Source organism: Carettochelys insculpta, chromosome 15 (genome assembly GCF_033958435.1).
Source record: "Carettochelys insculpta isolate YL-2023 chromosome 15, ASM3395843v1, whole genome shotgun sequence".
Lineage (NCBI taxonomy): Eukaryota > Metazoa > Chordata > Testudines > Carettochelyidae > Carettochelys > Carettochelys insculpta.
The window spans coordinates 40,260,161-40,279,289 of NC_134151.1; the positions used below are offsets into that span (position 1 = coordinate 40,260,161).

The 19,129-nt window shown below is 47.6% G+C and overlaps 1 protein-coding gene across 1 annotated transcript in view; it reads left to right on the forward strand.

Annotated features, from left to right (window-relative positions):
- The first annotated feature begins 321 nt into the window (after nucleotides 1–321).
- Nucleotides 322–19,129, forward strand: part of KDM3B (lysine demethylase 3B) — a 173,944-nt gene continuing 155,136 nt past the window's right edge. The window contains exon 1 of the mRNA XM_075009330.1: nucleotides 322–2,168. Within this exon, the coding sequence (XP_074865431.1) occupies nucleotides 1,878–2,168 (291 nt within the window). The 5' untranslated portion in view covers nucleotides 322–1,877. The remainder of the gene's footprint in view (nucleotides 2,169–19,129) is intronic.

Consider the following 19,129-nt stretch of genomic DNA (forward strand, 5'->3'; position numbering starts at 1 on the left):
TTTAGAGGAGTATTTATAGATTGGGGTGCCAGTAAAAGGGAGAGCCAGAGCCGACAAGATCTATTCAGTCAGGGCGGAAATAGCCCATTATCAGTAGCATAGATCAAGAGAGGAGAAAAAACAAGTCAGATCACTCAGGGGGGATGTGGCCCATTGTCAGTTTCTAATGTGGAGGTATGAACTTCTATCTCAGAGAAACTGTTTTTGTAAGGGGCCAGCTTGCTCCCAGTCTCTGTTTAATCATGACCTTTAAACTCATGCATCTGGTGAAGCGGGTCTTTGCCCACAAAAACTTATGCTGCAAAATATCTGTTAGTCTATAAGGTGCCACAGGACTTCTTGTTGTTCTCGAAGATACAGACTAACATGGCTACCTCTGTGAAGTTTATTACGAGAGGACATTAATATCTTAATTCTGAAGTAAATGCCTTTATGAATATATAAATTACTGAGATATCCCAGAATTATCCCAGTTTGGGGCAATTTGCCAATACCTTGTAATCAGTAGTGTCTAGTATTTCTAACTCCAAATATTCAAACCCTAATAAATCATGTGATTACTTTAATATTGTTTTACAAAATGCCTTCCAATTTCTTAGATTTTAGAGAAAAGCTGTCCACCCTCAATTTTTGTGTGATTTCAGGTTTAAAATCTATCATTAATGCATACACAAAAATGTGACTTTCAGATCACTATTGGAGGGGGACACTATCTGATTTATCTTCTTCTAATCCCAAACTATCTGTTCGCACGTACACCATGATAGCACTATGTTGATTCTGTCCTTGCCCCACCATGTCTGCTTCCCCCTCATATTTTCTGTCCCATGTCGCCACAGTCTCCTCTCTCCCCAACTCCTTTAACACTACTCTGTGCCCATTTCTTTCCATACTGACATTAATATTCTTCCTATCCCCACATTCCTCAAGGGCCCCTTGATATGCTTCCTCTCTTGTATGTCCCTGACATACACCCCACACTCCCCTCTTCAGTTTCTCACTCCACAAGCCTCTCAGGGAAGGTGGCAGGCAGTCTCCAGTTAGACTGAAAGCAACTGCAAGTGATGGCTTTTCTTTCCCATGTAACATAGACAGATTACAGAAAAAAAGACGGGCATCGTTACTGAGGTCAACCCGTAATTCCAATGTTGTTAAGTATTCAGGGAAACAATCATTTTGATTAAGCCCAAAAATGGTGAGTACGGGTGGATGAAATAGAATACCGTAACAACCCCTCCAACATTATTAGACGTGATACAACTGAAAGAGTTGGCAAGTCTCGGTGTCAACAGGTGCTGAAAGAAATAGCACGGAGAAGCGTTTTCCATCTGCTTGTCCCCAGCAGCACCAGCCATCAATGCCACCAGCACTGTCTCTGTCACGTACCCTAGGGTCTGGCAGTAGAATAACCCCATCCAGCAAACGCTCCTCGGAGAGATGCACCTCAGCCCGGAGGAGGTGCGTCGCTACTAGCGTTCACGGCAGTTCCTAGAGCAAGCGCATGAGGCACCTGCGCTGCTGCTAGTCACTGTCCCCACGCCAGGGGGACTGCCATCGCGGAAGTGTGACTTTCCTGGCAGCCGGCCCCGCGTAGGCCAGGCCCAGGCTGCCTGCCAGAGCGCCGGCATGAGGGCGCGCTCGGCCTCCCCGGCAGAACGCTCCGCCCCGCAGCAGCCGCGGGCCACTCCTCGGCCCGAGCTCCCGCCTGGGGGCCGTACGGCTGCGCCGCGGTAACGGTCGGAAGGAAAGCGGCGCGCAGTGCACGCTGGGATTGGGAGGGAAGTGGGCCGGGCGAGGTGCATGCTGGGAGCGGGTAGGGCTAGTGCGGGGCATGCTAGGATCAGAGAAGGAAGGGGGAGCTGGTGTCGCCGCGGTGTATGCCGGGATCGGGGCAGGCGGTGCTCGGACTCAGAGGCCCAGCGTTGGGCGGCTGCTCGCTCGGTGTCTCGCGGAGCGGCGGCCGTTGGGACGGCTCCGAAGGCTCCTGTCCTGCGGGGATGGCGGACGCGGCGGCTTCCCCGGTGGGGAAGCGGCTCCTGCTGCTCCTGGCGGCCAATCCGAGCGACGGTGAAGCGGTGGGGCTGGACCCGGGGCCTGCCCTTCCCTCTCGGGCTTGGCGGAGCGGCACCGTGCGGGCCATGAGCGGAGCGGTGCCTCAGGACTTGGCGGTGAGAGCCGGCGCGGAGCATGGGAAGCCTGGAGCCGGAGGGAGGGTAGGACAGACAGAGAGCGATCCCGGCGGGGCCTGGCCTCCGTCCCTCCCCAGCTCTCTTGCGGCGCTGGGGGGAGGGAAGAGCTGGGGCGTTTTGTCCCCCTCCGCTCGTGGGCGGGGCTGTTCTCCCCGCGGCGCTGGCGGATGGCGCAGGTTGGTACAGTTCCCCCACCGTCTCCTGCTCCTTCGCGCTCCTGCCCAAGCTGGCGGCGGGGGGGGTCGCGCGCTAGGGGCGTTTTGCGTCTCCTCCGCCCGGTGTTTCTGGGAGGGCTGTGGGGGGTGTCTCGCCTTTTACGGCTCACCTTTGACTTTCCCTCTAGTTGTCAGGCGCTAGCATAGTTCTGGAGGGTTTGGGCCAGGCAGACAAATCTGGGAAGGTTTAACCCAAGTTATTTCTGGATTAGCTCAGCAAGTTTCTTTTTTCAGTGCTTTACTTTTGGGTTTAACTCAGCGAGGCTCTGCAGAGCTGAGAGGAATTTTATTACTGCTAGCGTTTCCTAAAGCCTTAAATGTCACTTAGTATCTTCAGTTTGAAATACAGTATGGACACTTGAAAATAGCGTATTGTGCACCCACAGTGCGTTGACTTAAGACACTTGCAGTGAAGTTCTCCAGTCACTCTCTATATGAGCAGTTCCCAACCTTTTCAAGATGGGGATCCATTTTGAAAATTCAGGAAGACTTGGTTACTCAAGGCAATTCAAAATGGGGGGAGAGAGGAAGTTCTCTCCTGAGAAAAACACAGCCCCCACAGCTTAATCCCCCCTCAGCTTGAGTTTCCAGATTTTTGGAACACTTACACAGGACAGGCAGAACCGCCTGTGGGATTCCCAGCCTGGGATGCCTGTCCTGCATAAGATTTTCAAAACCCAGTGGAGTAGTGGGGGCAGGGACCCCACAGCCCCATGTCTGGAAGCCAGCTGGGGTGTAGAGCCCCAGCCAGCAGTGCCAGCTGTGGGACCCTGGCTAGGTGTGGCAGGATCCCCTGCTGTCCCACAGCTTGAAGCTGGATGGGACTGGGAACCCTGGCCGGTCGTACCAGGTGCCAGACCCTGGCCATGTGTGGGGGGAATCCCCCATTGTCTCACAGCTTAAAGCGAGCTGGGCCTGGGAGCCCTACCTGGTAGTGCCAGCCGTGGGGGACCCCAGCTGGGTGCAGGGGGATCTGCTACTGTCCTGCAGTTTGAAGCTTGGGAGCACTGACTGGCTCTCAATCCCCCCGGTCCCCAGCAGGCTTAAACTTAAGCCCCCCGGCCCTCCCCCACCTCACAGGTGAGTTGTTCTGCCCTCCTGACCCCCGCTGCACCTTCATTGGGCTCTGCCTGGCTCCCCCTAGCCCTATCACTCACTCACTCCTCCTGCAGCTTGGCAGTTCCCTCCACTGAAGGCTTAAATGTTACTCAGTTTAAGTGGTTCAGGGTGGGATCTCTCTTGCCGACTGTTTAACCAAGTAAATTGAATTACATTTGAACACCACAGAGCAGGGATTGGGAGCCAGTGAGGAGTCCAGTGGCAGCTCAGGAGCTGCAAATGGCTCCTTAAGAGCTGAGCTGGCGACCGTCAGAAAAATCTAATTGTGACCCATGTTTTGGCCATGATTTATAGGTTGGGAATCCCTGTTCGGTGTATATGTCCATACTTCTGAAGAGTCTGACCACAATGGGTGGAGATGGGCTGACTATGTGATTGATTCAGGTGGTATGGTTGTCTCACTTGAGTAAAGTGTATCATGGGGAAAAAGAGCTTGGCTATTAAGTTACCTATAAAATCCTCAACTGCGGTATTTGTGAGAAATGTTTTTCGGTAATGGAAATGGGCAGTTTCAGATCATCTGCTAGGGTGAGATCTGTGGATCTCTAAGAGTGAAACATAGATATACACATCTCAGAGCTGGAAGGGACCTCAAGAGGTCGAGTCCAGTCCCCTGCACTCACAGCAAGACCTATCACCATCCCTGACAGATTTTTTTTCCCCAAATCTAATCTGCCCCAGAACCTTAAAAAGCCTCCTCAGGGATTGAGCTCACAACCCTGGGTTTACAAGGCCAATGCTATAAACACCGAGCTATCCTTCCCCCCTTTGCAATATTTAGCATTGAGGTAGCTAAAAGAAGTCACATTAACAACGCAGTGATCCATAAACCCGAGTTAGTCTTTTTATCTTTCTGTATAATTTATGGGAAGAGCTAAGTGTCCAAGAACATGATCCATAAAAATTAGCATACTAGGCAGGGAGCTGCCTAAGCTAGCCAAGTGGAGGTACTAAGGAGCAGGGTGTATGCTAAGTCTTTCCTTTTCTTCAGAGAGAGGTCCAGGCTGCAGTGAAGCACCTAGTTGTTCTTTCTGATCTGTGAATTGGTAGGAACCTGCCACATAGAATCAAGTGGATTAGGTACTTAATGCATTTCTTGCTGGCGAGAGTTAAGCACCTGCCTTTCTCCACACGCTGGGAGTGAACTGATGGTGCCCACAGTATAAACACTAGTGTTTAGAGTACATATCTGAGATGTGGAAGGCCCAACTTAGTCTCCTTTCTTTGCCAGATCGAAAGAAGTGATTTGAACAATGATGTCTCTTCTTTCTCTTTGGCATAGTATAGAGGGGGGGAATTGAAAGTGTGAGTTTTATGTCCCAGGTAAGTGCTCTAATGACTGAAGTGAAAATTGTAAGGTGGGCAAATTCTACCACCATTATCACTTCCTCTAGTACTCTAGTAGTAGAAAGGACAATCCAGGGAACTATAGACCGGTCAGCCTTACCTCAGTCCTTGGGAAAATAATGGAGGGGATCCTCAAGGAATCCATTTTGGAGCACCTGAAGGGGGGAAGGTGATCAAAAGTAGCCAACATGGATTCACCGGGGCATGTCCTGCCTGACCAATCTGATTAGCTTCTATGATGAGGTAACAGGCACTATAGGCATGGGGAAGTCAGTGGATGGGATATACCTTGACTTCAGCAAAGCTTTTGATACAGTCTCACACAACATTCTTGCCCATAAGTAAAGGAAATATGGATTGGATCCTTGGACTATAAGATAGATAGAAAGCTGGCTCGATGGTCAGGCCCAATGGATAGTGGTCAATGGCTCAATAGATGGATGGCAGTCGGTTTCTAATGGAGAGGCGCAAGGCTTGATTCTGGGGCTGGTGGTGTTCAACATCTTTATTAATGACCTGGATGAGGGACTGGATTGTACCGTCAGCAAGTTTGCAGATGACACATAACTAGTGGGAGAGGTAGATACGTTGGAGGGTAGAGAGAGAATCCAGAGTAACTTGGATAAATTGGAGGACTGGGCTGAAAGAAATCTGATGTGGCTCAACGAGGAGAAGTATAGAGTCCTGCACGTGGGATGGAAGAATCCCAAGCACTATTATATGCTGGGGACTGACTGGTTAAGCAGGAGTAAAGCGGAAAGGGACGTAGGGGTTATGGTGGATGGAAGGCTGGATATGAGTAAACAGTGTGCCCTTGTAGCCAAGAAGGCTAACGGCGTATTAGGGTGCATTAGGAGGAGCATTTCAAGCTGATCTAGAGAAGTGGTGGTTCCCCTCTATTCAGCACTGGTGAGGCCACATCTGAAATATTGTGTCCAGTTTTGGGCCCCTTAGTGTAAAAAGGATGTGGATGTGCTGGAGCAGGTTCAGCGGAGGGCAACAAAAATGATTAAGGGTCTGAAGCACAAGACCTATGAGGATAGGCTGAAGGATCTGGGCTTGTTTAGTTTACAGAAGGGAAGACTTAGAGGTGATTTAATAGCAGCCTTCAAGTTCCTGAAGGGGAGCTCTAAAGAGGATAGAGAGAAACTGTTTTCAGTGGTGTCAGAAGGCAGAACAAGGAGTAATGGTCTGAAGTTAAAGAGGGGGAGGTGTAGTTTGGATATTAGGAAAAACTACTTCACCAGGCGGGTGGTGAAGCATTGGAATGCGTTGCCTAGAGAGGTGGTGAATTCTCCATCCCTCAAGGTTTTTAAGTCCGGGCTTGATGGGGTCCTGGCTGGGATGACTTAGTGGGGGTTGATCTTGCTTGAAGCATGGGGCTGAACTAGATGACCTCCTGAGGTCTCTTCCAGCCCTATGATTTTGGATGGGACCCAATCTGTTAGGCTTACTTAAAAGTTGCTCGTCCTATTGTCCCTTCGTGCAAGTAAACACCTGTCTTCCTTTGGTTTGTGATTCTCTCTGGTGCTTAGGTGGGAGATATGTGTCCAGATGCCTATAGCAAAGTGGAAGTGTATGTGCTCAGGGGCAGAAGCTTAACCAATGGGGGCACTTTTATCCCGAAATCTTAGGCATTGAGGCACGTTAGCTGTCTATGAGGTTTCAGTTTTGTGGGTTGCAGTGGAGTCAAAAGTGGGATGTAGGTGCCTAAATACCTTTGTGGGTTGCCTTTCTAGTACCCAGCTGCATAAGACCTTAAAAACAGAATAGCTGTTTTTGTTAAGATTTGCTTATTAGCATAGGCAGCATGTAGTGTAAGGGCAGGCAGAATACAACCCCTGGGCCTGATTCAGCTGCCCACCATAGTGCTGACTTGAGGCAGCCTCAGTCAGGCTCCCTGACTTCTGTGCTCCCTCCCACTGCTCTGAGTGGCTGGCTGCGGGGGTCATGTGCTCTCTGTGCACCCCAAAGGTGCCTTTGGTGCTCTACAGCATATACTTGTTCTCCCTTTATTCTTCTTCTTGGTGTTCCCTTCTGCCTGTGAAATCAGGCTTGATAACCTTTACTTTCTTCTCTCCTTCCTATAGTCTCTGGTGGCAGGAATTTTGTGTGTCATCTCACCTATAAGAAGTGTGGTTGTACATCTAGGAACAAATGATGTAGGCCATACTTGCATTTGGAGGCTCCGTTCTTGGAAGCTGTGACTCTGAAAAACATTTTGGAGTCAGCCTACTAGCCCATTTCTTTATACTGGGAGTTGATTTTCAGCTGTTCAGATCCTAGGCTGCATAAACAGGGGAATCTCAAACGGGAATAGATAGGTTATTTTATGTCTGTGTGTTTAGTGTTGGTGAAATTGCTGTTCTAGAACTGTGTCCCGATCTGGTGCCCACAGGGCAAAAAAGATGTTGATGATTTGAAGAGGATTCAGTAAACGGTCACAGGAATGTTCAGAGGATTAGAAAATATGTCTTACAGTGGTAGACTCAAGGAACTCAATCTATTTAGATTCATAAAGAGAAGGTTAAGGTAGGACTTAATTACAGTCTGTAAGAACTTAACCAGAGAACTATTTAATAATGGGCATTTCATTCTAGCAGAGAAAGGTATAACATCGCCAGTGGCTGAAAATTGAGGCTAGACAATTTCGTTCTGGGAAGAAGGAGTAAATTTTTAACAGAGAGAATAGTTAAGCCATGGCTCTTTGAATTGTTGCAATGGTTCACAACATTTATATCAAGTTTTGATGTTAATTATTTTGGAGAGGTTCTATGACCTGTGCTGTTCAGGAGGTCAGGCTAGATCAGTGTTTCTCAACCAAGGGTACATGTACCCTTGGAGTACACTGAGATCTCCCTGGGGGATACATCAACTCATCTAGATATTTGCCTACTTTTACATTAGGCTGCATAAAAAACACTAGTATAGTCAATGCAATTTAAAAGTTCATTCAGTGACTTGTTTCTGCTGTTTCATATGCTTTATGTTGAAATGTCAGTACAATATTTCTATTTCAATTCACTTATTTGACAATAAGATGGTAGAAAGTCAGCAAGTTTTCAGTAGTAGTCTTCTGAGAGATGTCTGCATGTTTTTGTAAGTAGTTTTTAAGTGAAGTGCAACTTGGTGGTATGTGAAACAAATCTGAATCCTGAAGAGAGTATAATAATCTGGAAGGGTTGAATGATGCTTGTTTCAAGACCTCACGTTATTTTAGGACCATGTTTCTCAACCAGTAGTATTCAAGAGAAGTCTGGGGGTACTTATAACTTTTTTAAAGGTGTACTTTATAAAAAAAAAAAAAAAAAAAGAAAATTGAGGAAATGCTGGGTTAAATGATTACAATGGTCACTTCTGTCAGTATAAGCTATGAAGCTTGGATGTTTACCATTCCCTTTAATGTGGTAATTTGCCCAGGTCTTACTGATTTCCCCTTACCTTTTTTGGCAGTGATTGCTGGTGTCATTTTTTGGTTTGTGTACTATTTGCAGTAGATGCATTGTTTTGTGTTGAGGTTCTTGGCTTGTGTCGGGACTTTTAGAAGGTTAAAAAATAACAAGCAAAATGACCTGATGTTCCCAACTGAATACAGTCTTTGGGCATCTAGAACAAGTGTGGGGTATTTGCATTTCAGGATAAACATAAAGAAAATGCTGAAAATGTGATTTTTGTGCATACGCACATGGGTGGGGGCATGGTGGTGGTTCTGGGCTGCATGATCAGTGGGTCCAATATATTCATTAACAAGTTCTTTAACTATTTCAGGTTGCTTTAATTGTAAGCTAGTGCTTAAGGAAAGATTGCTATAGTGTGTTTCTGTTCTACAGGCATGTCTTCCAAAAGCAGTAATACATCCTTCACTGGGAATACTTTTAAAGAGGGAAGGAGTTTCAGGCCCTTTCTCTGTAGCCAACTTGTGGAAGGACAGTTTTTGTAACTGTATATGTTGTTCATCAGAGTTTTAGCAGAGCTCGTATCCCCGGGACCCTCCTCCCTACCTTTCGCCTCCCCCCCCCAGCTACCATCACCATAGGACCCTCCGCAACCCACTACCCCCCATCTGCTCCCGTGTCCGCCCTCCTCACTGCACTGGCCCCTCTCCCCCCAGCTGCTCTCAGTGCCCCCAGGTCCACCTTCCCCCATCACTCTTCAGGCTCTTTTCTTCAGAGACTTCTTTTCCTGGTAGTGCTGCCTTGCAGGGCACATGTGGAACACCATACCCGGGCCCTCCACAGGGAGCTATGGTGACGTGGTGACAGGGAGGTATGAAGTAGTAGGATCCTGAACCACATTCTCCACACCCCACTGCCTTGTGGGTTATCCTGGGAAGGAGAGAGGCTAAGGGAGTAAACCCTGACAAAAAGTCCGGAGTGGAGTCCGAAGGCGGTTCGGTGTCAACTTCTGGCACTGTCCCGGCAACTCCTGCAGCTGAGCTGGTACCAGACGTGGGGGTTATCCTCTCCTTTGGACTATATCAGTAAAGCTGAGAGGGGGACGCTGGTGTCTGGGCAGCCCAGAGTCTCCATAACAAATGCCCAGGCTCGCGCCTGGAGAGGTACTCTGGCATTGCTGAACAGCGTTGCATCAACACGGGAGGCAACAGTTACAGGTTATAAGCTCTTGCTCAATTGGCGTAGAGAACGAGTGCCGGGGTTGCCTTCGACGGTGGGAGGGATCCTCGCATCTCACTGGACAGTCACTGCCCGCCTCAAGCTGGGCAGCCCCCAGCCAATAGGGTACTCTCCCGCCACAGTTCACCTGCCTCGCTGGGTGCGTGAGGCTTAAGGTTCCTGAACCTGACAAGTGACTGAAATTTGGGCACCAGGCAAACCAATAAGAAAATCAACAAGAAATGAGAAACATCAACAATTCAAGCTTGCTTGCTGGAATGTGTGGACCATGCTGACCGGCTTGACTGAAGATCTTCAGGCCATCAGTGACACCCAAAAGACCGCTGTCATCAACAAGGAACTGAAGAGGCTCAGAGTTGATATCGCTGCACTGCAAGAGACGCGACTCGCAGATTCGGGATCTCTAAAGGAAAAGGACTACACCTTTTTCTGGCACAGTAAAGCCCAAGAAGAACCCAGAGAGCATGGTGTTGGCTTTGCTGTCAGAAACACCCTTCTACAAATGGTGGATTTAGTGATGGGCGGATCAGAGAGACTTCTTCGGATCACGCTTCAAACCTGTGCCGGTCCTGTCCACCTGATCAGCGCTTATGCCCCAACCCTGTATGCCACACCAGAAGTAAAAGACAAGTTCTATGCCGTGCTTAGTGCTGCTGTAGTGCAAATACCTGCTCGTGAACAACTGTACATCTTGAGTGACTTCAATGCAAGAGTTGGAGCTGATTGGGCCTCATGGCTTTCCTGCTTAGGACACTTCGTTGTGGGAAAAATGAATGACAATGGACAGCGTCTCCTTGAACTGTGCACGTACCACAATCTGTGCGTCACAAACACATTCTTCCAAACAAAGCCACAGCACAGAGTGTCGTGGAGACACCCACGCTCGAAGCAGTGGCATCAACTAGACGTGGTCATCACTAGGCGTAATAACCTCAAAAATGTCCTTCTGACACGCAGCTATCATAGTGCTGACTGTGATACAGATCACTCGCTAGTTTGCTCCAAGCTCGAGCTGAGACCCAAGAAGCTGTACCGCTCTAAACCTGCTGGAAGGCCCCACATTGACGCCAGAAAGACGGCAAACTCGGAGAAAGCTGAAAAGTTCAGAAAGACCCTCCAGGAAAATCTGCGCAGCGGCCCTGGGGGCGTTGATGCGACATCCAAATGGCAACGTCTGAGGGATACAGTTTACAACACGGCCTTGTCGGTGTTAGGAAGAAGAGCTAGACACACGAACGACTGGTTCGAAGCTAACTCTGTTGAGATGATTCCAGTCATTGAAAAGAAGCGCGCTGCACTCCTGAAGTACAAACGCTCACCGAGCCAGAGTACCCAGCAAGTACTTGGAGAGGCCAGAAGAACAGTACAGCAGACAGCCAGGCGCTGTGCCAACAACCACTGGCTCCAGCTGTGCAGCAGCATTCAGACCTGTGCCGGCTTTGGTAATCTCATAGGAATTTGTGAGGGTATGAAGAAGGTATTAGGACCCACCCAGAACAAGATGGCACCTCTGAAATCCAAATCTGGTGAAGTCATCGCTGACAAAGCCAAACAGATGGAGCACTGGGTTGAGCACTACTCCGAGCTGTACTCACGCAAGAATGTCGTGGTTGACGCAGCCCTCGATGCCGTCGAGCTCCTACCAGTAATGGACGAACTGGACCAAGAGCCGACTGTGGATGAACTGAAGACGGCCATCGACAGCATTGCAGCTGGAAAGGCCCCTGGTCAGGATGGTGTACCACCAGAGGTAATCAAATGCGCCACGGACACACTCCTGGAACCCCTGCATGAGCTACTGTGCCTGTGCTGGAAAGAGGGTGAGGTGCCACAGGATATGCGTGACGCTAACATTGTAACGTTGTATAAGAACAAAGGAGACAGAAGCGACTACGACAACTACCATGGAATCTCCCTCCTAAGCGTCACTGGTAAACTGTTCGCTCGCGTCATCCTTGGCAGACTCCAGAACATTGCTGAGAGGGTGTACCCCGAATCACAGTGCGGATTCCGCGCAGAGAGGTCTACCGTTGATATGGTCTTCTCTCTATGGCAGCTGCAGGAGAAGTGCAGGGAGCAGAGAAAGCCACTCTACATAGCCTTCATCGACTTGACCAAGGCTTTTGACTTGGTCAGCAGGGATGGTTTGTTCAAACTGCTCCACAAGATAGGCTGTCCTCCACGGTTACTCAAGATGATCCAGTCGTTCCACGAAAACATGAGAGGAACCATCCAATATGATGGCGCATTATCGGATGCTTTCAGAATCAGGAGCGGCGTCAAACAAGGATGCGTGCTTGCTCTGACATTGTTCGGGATCTTCTTCGCACTCCTCCTGAAACATGCCTTTGGATCTTCAACAGAGGGCATCTTGCTGCACACAAGATCTGATGGGAAACTGTTTAACCTTGCAAGGCTGAAAGCTAAGTCTAAGGTGCGAGAAGTCCTCATCAGAGACATGCTGTTTGCAGACGATGCTGCTGTAGTGTTTCACACAGAAGACCAGCTTCAAAAACTGCTGGATCAGTTCTCCAAAGCGTGCAAGGACTTTGGGCTTACCATCAGCCTAAAGAAGACGAACGTACTCGGTCAGGATGTTGCTGAATCCCCATCAATCAGCATTGACAACTATATGTTAGAGGTCGTCCACGAGTTCGTTTACCTCGGGTCCACCATCACTGACACCCTGTCGTTGGACACTGAGCTAAATAGGAGGATCGGAAAAGCGGCCACAACTCTGTCCAGACTCAGCAAGAGAGTGTGGAATAACAACAAGCTGTACACTCACACCAAAATGCAAGTCTACAGAGCCTGCATCCTCAGCACCCTCCTTTATGGCAGCGAGACTTGGACCCTGTATGCCCGCCAGGAAAAGAGGCTGAATGTCTTCCACTTGCGCTGCCTCAGGCGCATCCTTGGAATATCATGGAAGGACAGAGTGACCAACACTGCCGTCCTCGAGCAAGCTGGAATCCCAACCATGCACACCCTCCTCAGGCAGCGTCGACTCCGCTGGCTTGGCCACGTCCACAGGATGAACGATGGAAGGATTCCAAAAGACATCCTGTATGGTGAGTTAGCCTCTGGCAAAAGACCTCCCGGATGCCCCCAGTTGCGTTACAAAGATGTCTGCAAGAGAGACTTCAGAGAGGTAGACATCGAGCTGGACAACTGGGAAGATCTAGCAGACGACCGCAGCAGATGGAGGCAGGGGTTACACAAGGGCCTTCAGAAGGGCGACCTGAAGATCAGACAGCTAGCAGAGGAGAAGCGAGCGCACAGAAAGCACAATAAGGACTTGCCAGACACCCACTACATCTGCAAGAGATGCAGCAAGGACTGTCACTCTCGTGTGGGTCTTCATAGTCACAACAGATGCTGTAAATGAAGTCCTCAATTGAAACTTTAAAGGGCGCGATCCATAGTCTATGCAGACTGAAGGATGCCTACTTTAGCAGAGCTGAGATTCTAGCAGCTTTTTCTTTTTTTTTCTGGTGAGGAGGATGTCATGATCTCGTCAAGTGATGCTGCTCTCAGCTCATCCCAGCCTTAATTTTATACAGGGTTAGGCCTTTCCTTTCTAGCAGAACGCAGGAGAACTGTGTTCTGCCACCTTTTTTCCTGGTGCCATTTTTAAAAAGCACAGTCTCTGCTCTGGCTCCCGGCCTGTAGGGGAAAGAGCAAGACTCGATTTAGTCGGTTTAAAGGCCAGCCAGACCATTAAGCTTATTAAGTTGACTCCTGCTCTTTCAGTGCCTAGGTCAGGGCTGCTGGGGCTGTGCAGCTGCATGAGGGGGTGGAGTGGGTTGGGTTGAGCTGGGGCCACATGGCCTCATGTGGGGTTGAGTGGGGCCATGCGGCTGTGTGTGGGGTTGAGCCGGAGCAGGGGAGTTTGAGCTGGGACTGTGTGGCTGTGCAGGGGTTTAGGCTTGGGCCATGCAGCCGCACAGGGGGTTGAGCCGGGGGATAGGATGGGTTTGGTGGGGTGTTGAGCTGGGGATGCATGGGAGGGTTGAATGCGGGGGGGCAGGTGGAATGGGGCTGCAGGGGAGAGGTTTGTGGCTGTAGGGGAGGCTGAACTGGGAGGTTGGGGGGCAGTTTGGGGCTGTAGGGGAGCATTTAGCCTGAGGGGACGGTTTGGGTCTTGAGTTCTGGCACCTTTTTGTGTAGGCGAAAAAAAGCATGGTATGGGTTTTTCTACAGTTTTCAGTTAGTGCCAGCAAACTGAGTTTTAAATACAGTAGGGTCTCGCCATTCGCAAATGGCCTTGCTGCTCCGGGGCCCGGAGTGCTGGCTGCTGACGCGGCTTCTCCAGGGCAGGAGTGTCTGCAGCTGGTGCTTTCCCAGAGCTCTGCGGGGAGTACTGGCAGCCACTGCTTCCTGGGGCTCCAAGTCCTCCCTCCCCTCCCCATTCGCGAAAATCAACATTTGCAAATGTTCTGAACACAGAACCCTTGTGTATGTTGAGACCCTGCTGTATTATCTTGATGCAGCATTTTCCCATTGAGCTTTCCAACTTGCACAGTCACTACATGGGAGGAGATTTTCAAGAAGTACCCTGGGTAGCTATTACTGCCATTGTGCAGCACCTGGTGGTGTCACTGTGGAGCTCTTGCTTTTTGTTGTGCTGAAAACATGCTTCCGTCCCTGCCTAGGGAGTAGGAACTTTTTTGAAATGGTAGTGCTTCGTAAAAGCCTGATCATGTAAGCTTTAATGGTAGAGAAGAACAGGATGACAGCTGTAACACTTACAGAGCTCTTGATGTCTTACTACCACTTCTTTATTCCAGAGTCCAAGTTAACAGCAGAATAATAATTGTCGCAGCTAGGGAAACTGGGACTAGTACTGGAATGATAGTGTTGTCTACTGTGGTCCTTGTTTGCATATCATTCTTCAGAAAAAGTTCCTTCAACCCATGTTTTTGAGTTGGTTTCTCTTGCCTGGAGATTGCAGTGACACAAGAATGAGGCCTGATTGCACAACCATATAGTATTTTTTTTAGACAGACTCACTTACAGATAGCCTCAACACTCTGTTACTTAATAGCAGAGCGCTGCCCTCCAGTGGGGGCGGGTCACTTGTCTCCCACAAAAGAGATCAATATACATCTTCATTCCACTGTGCATATTATTTCAGGCACACTTAAATTTACTCCTCTACCATGGTTACTGGTTGTCCACAATTTTACTCTGTCCAATGTTTGCAGAGAGGAAAGTGTAGCTGTGCTCGTGACAAAATTGTGTAATGTGCCACATTAGCCATTAAATTCTTGTTTAAGCTACCTCTTGGTTGTCTGCCCTTATGTTGCCCATTAAGGATAAGTTTACTGGATGAGGAATTCACAGTAGAGGACACCTGGTAGCTTCATAGTATGCAGAGAAAGTGACAAATAACTACCTTGTCTCAGATGGCAGTCAACATCAACCTAGGTTTGGTTTGTTGTGAATTCAGTGGAGCCTTGTGAACTGACTTCATACCAGACATGGAATTGTGCTGAATTTCAGTGGCATTTTAGAGGCTGACTGCTACGTCAATGTGAGCAGGCACACGCTTGTGGTTGAAGAATGCAAAATGACTCACCCTCTTGGAAGTCTTCCTGCCTTGAGTTAAGAACATTTAATCAGATTGCGTAAGCCAGTGATTTATAGTGATCATGAAAATAACATGGTGGCAACTACAGAAATTAAATTGAAACATTAACGTTAGAAAAGTAATAATTATATTGGTATAGGGTCAGTATAATCATTTCCCTTAATTTTAAATAATTGTAAGAAGCTGTTAAGTTCCTTTTTGGAACTGAAAAGGTGAAATAATAGCAAGCCTGCACTGAAAACACAGGCACGTGTGGCCAGGGTTATGGTGTGTACTGTATGAGCAGAGATATGTCAGAGATGAACAGTGAGAAAATAATGCCAGTTTGTCCAAACAGGTTTAGCATGTGTATGATGAAATTTAATTGTAACTCTTATTTTTTAAACAGGAGGGAAATTTAGTATTTACTGATTAGCAATATGAAAAAATCCAATTTAAATAGAAACGTGGGTTTTTTAATCATTGATTTTTATCCACCTTATCGTGGGGCACGATAATTTTTAATTTGCTAAGTGTTCAAAAATTGATGTTGAAATAAAAACATACTCTGGGGGTGTGATTCATCTGAAATGAATAAAATGATTGATATATAACTGTTTTGCTTCAGCAAGATTTCAGTGTGGAGCGCAGCATTGGCTGGGTTACATTAGGGAATTTGAAGGGGTTTGGGAAGATGGATAGGGTAGACCAGGGATGGCCAACACTTGGCCCCCCAGGTCAGAATTCAGCCTGCAGAGATGGCATTGGTGCCATTTTGAAAGCCAGCTGGGCTGATCCAAGCTGCGTGTGGTTCTCTAAGGATCCATTTGTGACTGTGGACACTGCTGCCATTCAGTCGTCCTCTGGGTCCCTGCTCTGCTGTGCAGAAAGAGTAGAACTCAATTTAATTGGTTTAACAGCTGGCAGGAGGGATCCAACTGTTATACCAATTAAATTGAGTCCCATTATTTCAACGTGGCTGGACAGAGAGACACCTACCCCCCCATATGTGGGGGAAGGGCGTAGGAGGGCTAGAGGGTGCTGTGCAGTCACACCGAGGAGGAAACGGTGGCCTGGTGAAGGTGCAGCAGGGGGAAGAAGCTTGCAGAACTCCTGTGTGAGGTAAGCCTGGGTTTGAGGCTGCAAAGGCGTTAAGCCTGGGATGCAGGGGGCAGTTTTGGGCTGCGAGGGGTTAAGCCTGGGATGCAGGGGGCAGTTTTGGGCTGTGAGGAGTTAAGCCTAGGGGTGAGGGGAGTGGTTTGGTGCTGCGAGGGGTTAAGCCTGGGGACAGTTTGGGGCTGTGCAGGTTAAGCCTGGGGATGGGAGGGCAGGGTTTGCTGCTGTTTTGTGTTTGGCTCTCGGAACATGTAAAAAATTGCCACGTGGCACCTGATGAGAACGGGTTGGCCACCCTGGGGTAGACAATGCCACAGCTTCAGCAAGGAACTCCCTAACATACAAAGAGCCATGCATGCTGTATGGAAGAAGGCTGCAAAAGCAGTTCTGCGTTAGTTCAGATATCCTCACTGTTACAATTGGGAATATATCCACGATAGGATATATTGGTAAGGAGGATTGGGGTACTTTGACTTGGTTCTGGTTTCTGCTGCAGCACCAATTGACCCTCGTCATTCTCTGGCATCATAAAAAAGTTTGTTGGTTATGTGTGGAGATTCACCTTGTTGCCTCCCTTGGCTTATGGGAGTGCCGGGGTTGGCACAAGCAATACCAGGATCCCTTCTGACTCCTCATTCTCTGCTTCCTGTGGTCTTCTGGACAGTGAGGCCTACTGGATTTTTGAGGACGTTGTGAAGCACATCAGAATCAATAGCAGGTGTGCTGGACAGCACCTGGTCCATTTTTTCATAAATGGTGATATCTCCAGCCTGCCTGGCTCACTGGAGTATTAGGCCCTCCAATCTTGGAACTTCAGGTGCTTCATTTTGTTACTGCAGTGCTTTGCTATCCAGGATGTCTGTCTGTAACAGAAAAAAATTATCACAGTTGCTCCATCCGAAATTGTGGAGCTCTACAGACTCCCTGTCCTGATGATGTAGTTCCCAGGAATTGTTGGTATGTCAAGCAACTGCTTTTGACGCTTTGTTTGTGGTATGCTGGTACTCTGTGAAAAAGTATGATAGGAAGTTATTCTTTTGAGGTTGTCAATGCATGATGGAAATTTGCTGATACCACCAAACATTAAATTAATCATAAATTCTTTTATTAATTTCAAAGGCCAAATTCTGTTTATACAGTTGCTTTAAATATGCATTAAATGTTTAAATAAACATCACTCTCATACCAGCATACAGTTGTCAGCAAAGATCAGGTGCATGTTGAACTTCTCTAGTCCAGTATGCTCAGGACCTGACCAGCACCAAACCAGAAAATTTGTGAAATCTCAGGAGGTCAGTTGTCTAGCAGCATTACCAGCACTTCTACTGCTTACTGGCTCTTAAAAGACATTTTGGGATAATAACAGAGAGGAAGCCGTGCTAGTCTATACACTATCAAAACAAAAAGCAGTCAAGTAGCACTTTAGCAAAATAGTTTATTAGGTGAGCTTTCGTGGGACAGACCCACTTCTTCAGACCGTAGCCAGACCAGAACAGACTCAATATTTGATAAATATTGAGTCTGTTGTGGTCTGGCTATGGTCTGAAGAAGTGGGTCTGTCCCACGAAAGCTCACCTAACAAACTATTTTGCTTGTCTTTAAAGTGCTACTTGACTGCTTTTTGTTTTGATTTTGGGGTAAATTAGAGTTCAGTAACAGCACAAAACAGAGAGAGCCAGGACTGGTATCTGTAAACAAACTTTATGGGACTGTGAGAAATTTGGCATTGCCCATGGTAAGTGGACATCCAGCTAACTAAAATAATGCCTGACCACAGGTATTTCTGTAAGAAGGAGATAGCGACTAGAATAGCAAAAGCAAGAGCGAGTTTGAAGGCAATGGATAAGATCTGGAGAAGCAAAGCAAAGCAATTTAGCTTAAGAATGAAGCTGGGTGTCTTGCAAACGTGTGTATTCAGCAGCATATTGTGTGGATTTGAGACATGGGTGATAACAAAAGATTCAAAAAGAAGAATATTGGAGTTCAAAAGGAGTTGTTATAGAAAGATTCTGAGAATAGGATGAATGCAGAAGGTCACCAATGAGGAATTATATAGGAAGATACAGCCGAAAGAGAACCTGCTGCAGAAGGTTATAAAACGGAAGCTACAACTATTTGGACATATTTGCAGAATGAACGACGAACGAAAAATCAAGACCCTAGTATTTGGCATAATAGACGGCTCGAATAGGAGAGGCAGACCCCACAGAGAATGGATAGATGACGTAGTAGATTGGTGCGGAGCTAGTCTACAGAAACTAAACCACTCTGCACTGGATAGGGAAAGATGGAAGGAAATAGTGAGAGAGGCATCAGACACCAATGGGCGCTGAGCTCACAGTTATTGATGATGACAGGTATTTCTGGACCAGAGGTTGCTGGAATAGAGAGTTTCAAACTGTACTTACCATAGGAGTAGGTCTAGAGTGCTGAACTTCGTGTAGGCTGGTTTCAGCATAGACTCTAGTAGTGAATTCTTTAAGAGATCTCCTTTTTCTACTAATTCACACACGAGTGATGATGTCATTGCTAATTGGTCTCTAGCATAGAACCAGTTTTAGGTGGCTTGGGTTTGACCCTTTTTCTAAGGCCTGAAATAGACAAAACTTAATGATGGGGCCTCTTTCTGTAAGATGAGATTGAAATGTTAAAAGTTCATCACAGAACTACTTGTTACCAGTTTGTAACAATCTTCTATAATTTTAAAGGTGTGTTTGAGGACTTTTCTTTTTACCTTATTTATCTTTTGGGTTAAATTTTTCCAAATAAGTTGCATTCTTTCAAGGCATTTGCATAGCTTCCAACAAAACTTACACTTCACATGCCCTACTGTACTTTTTCCTTTAACTATCTTTTCTAATGGAACAGCACACTACTCTGGGAGCATACAGGGGACAGGTATATGGGCCATGTCTGCATTACACAGCTTTTAGCATC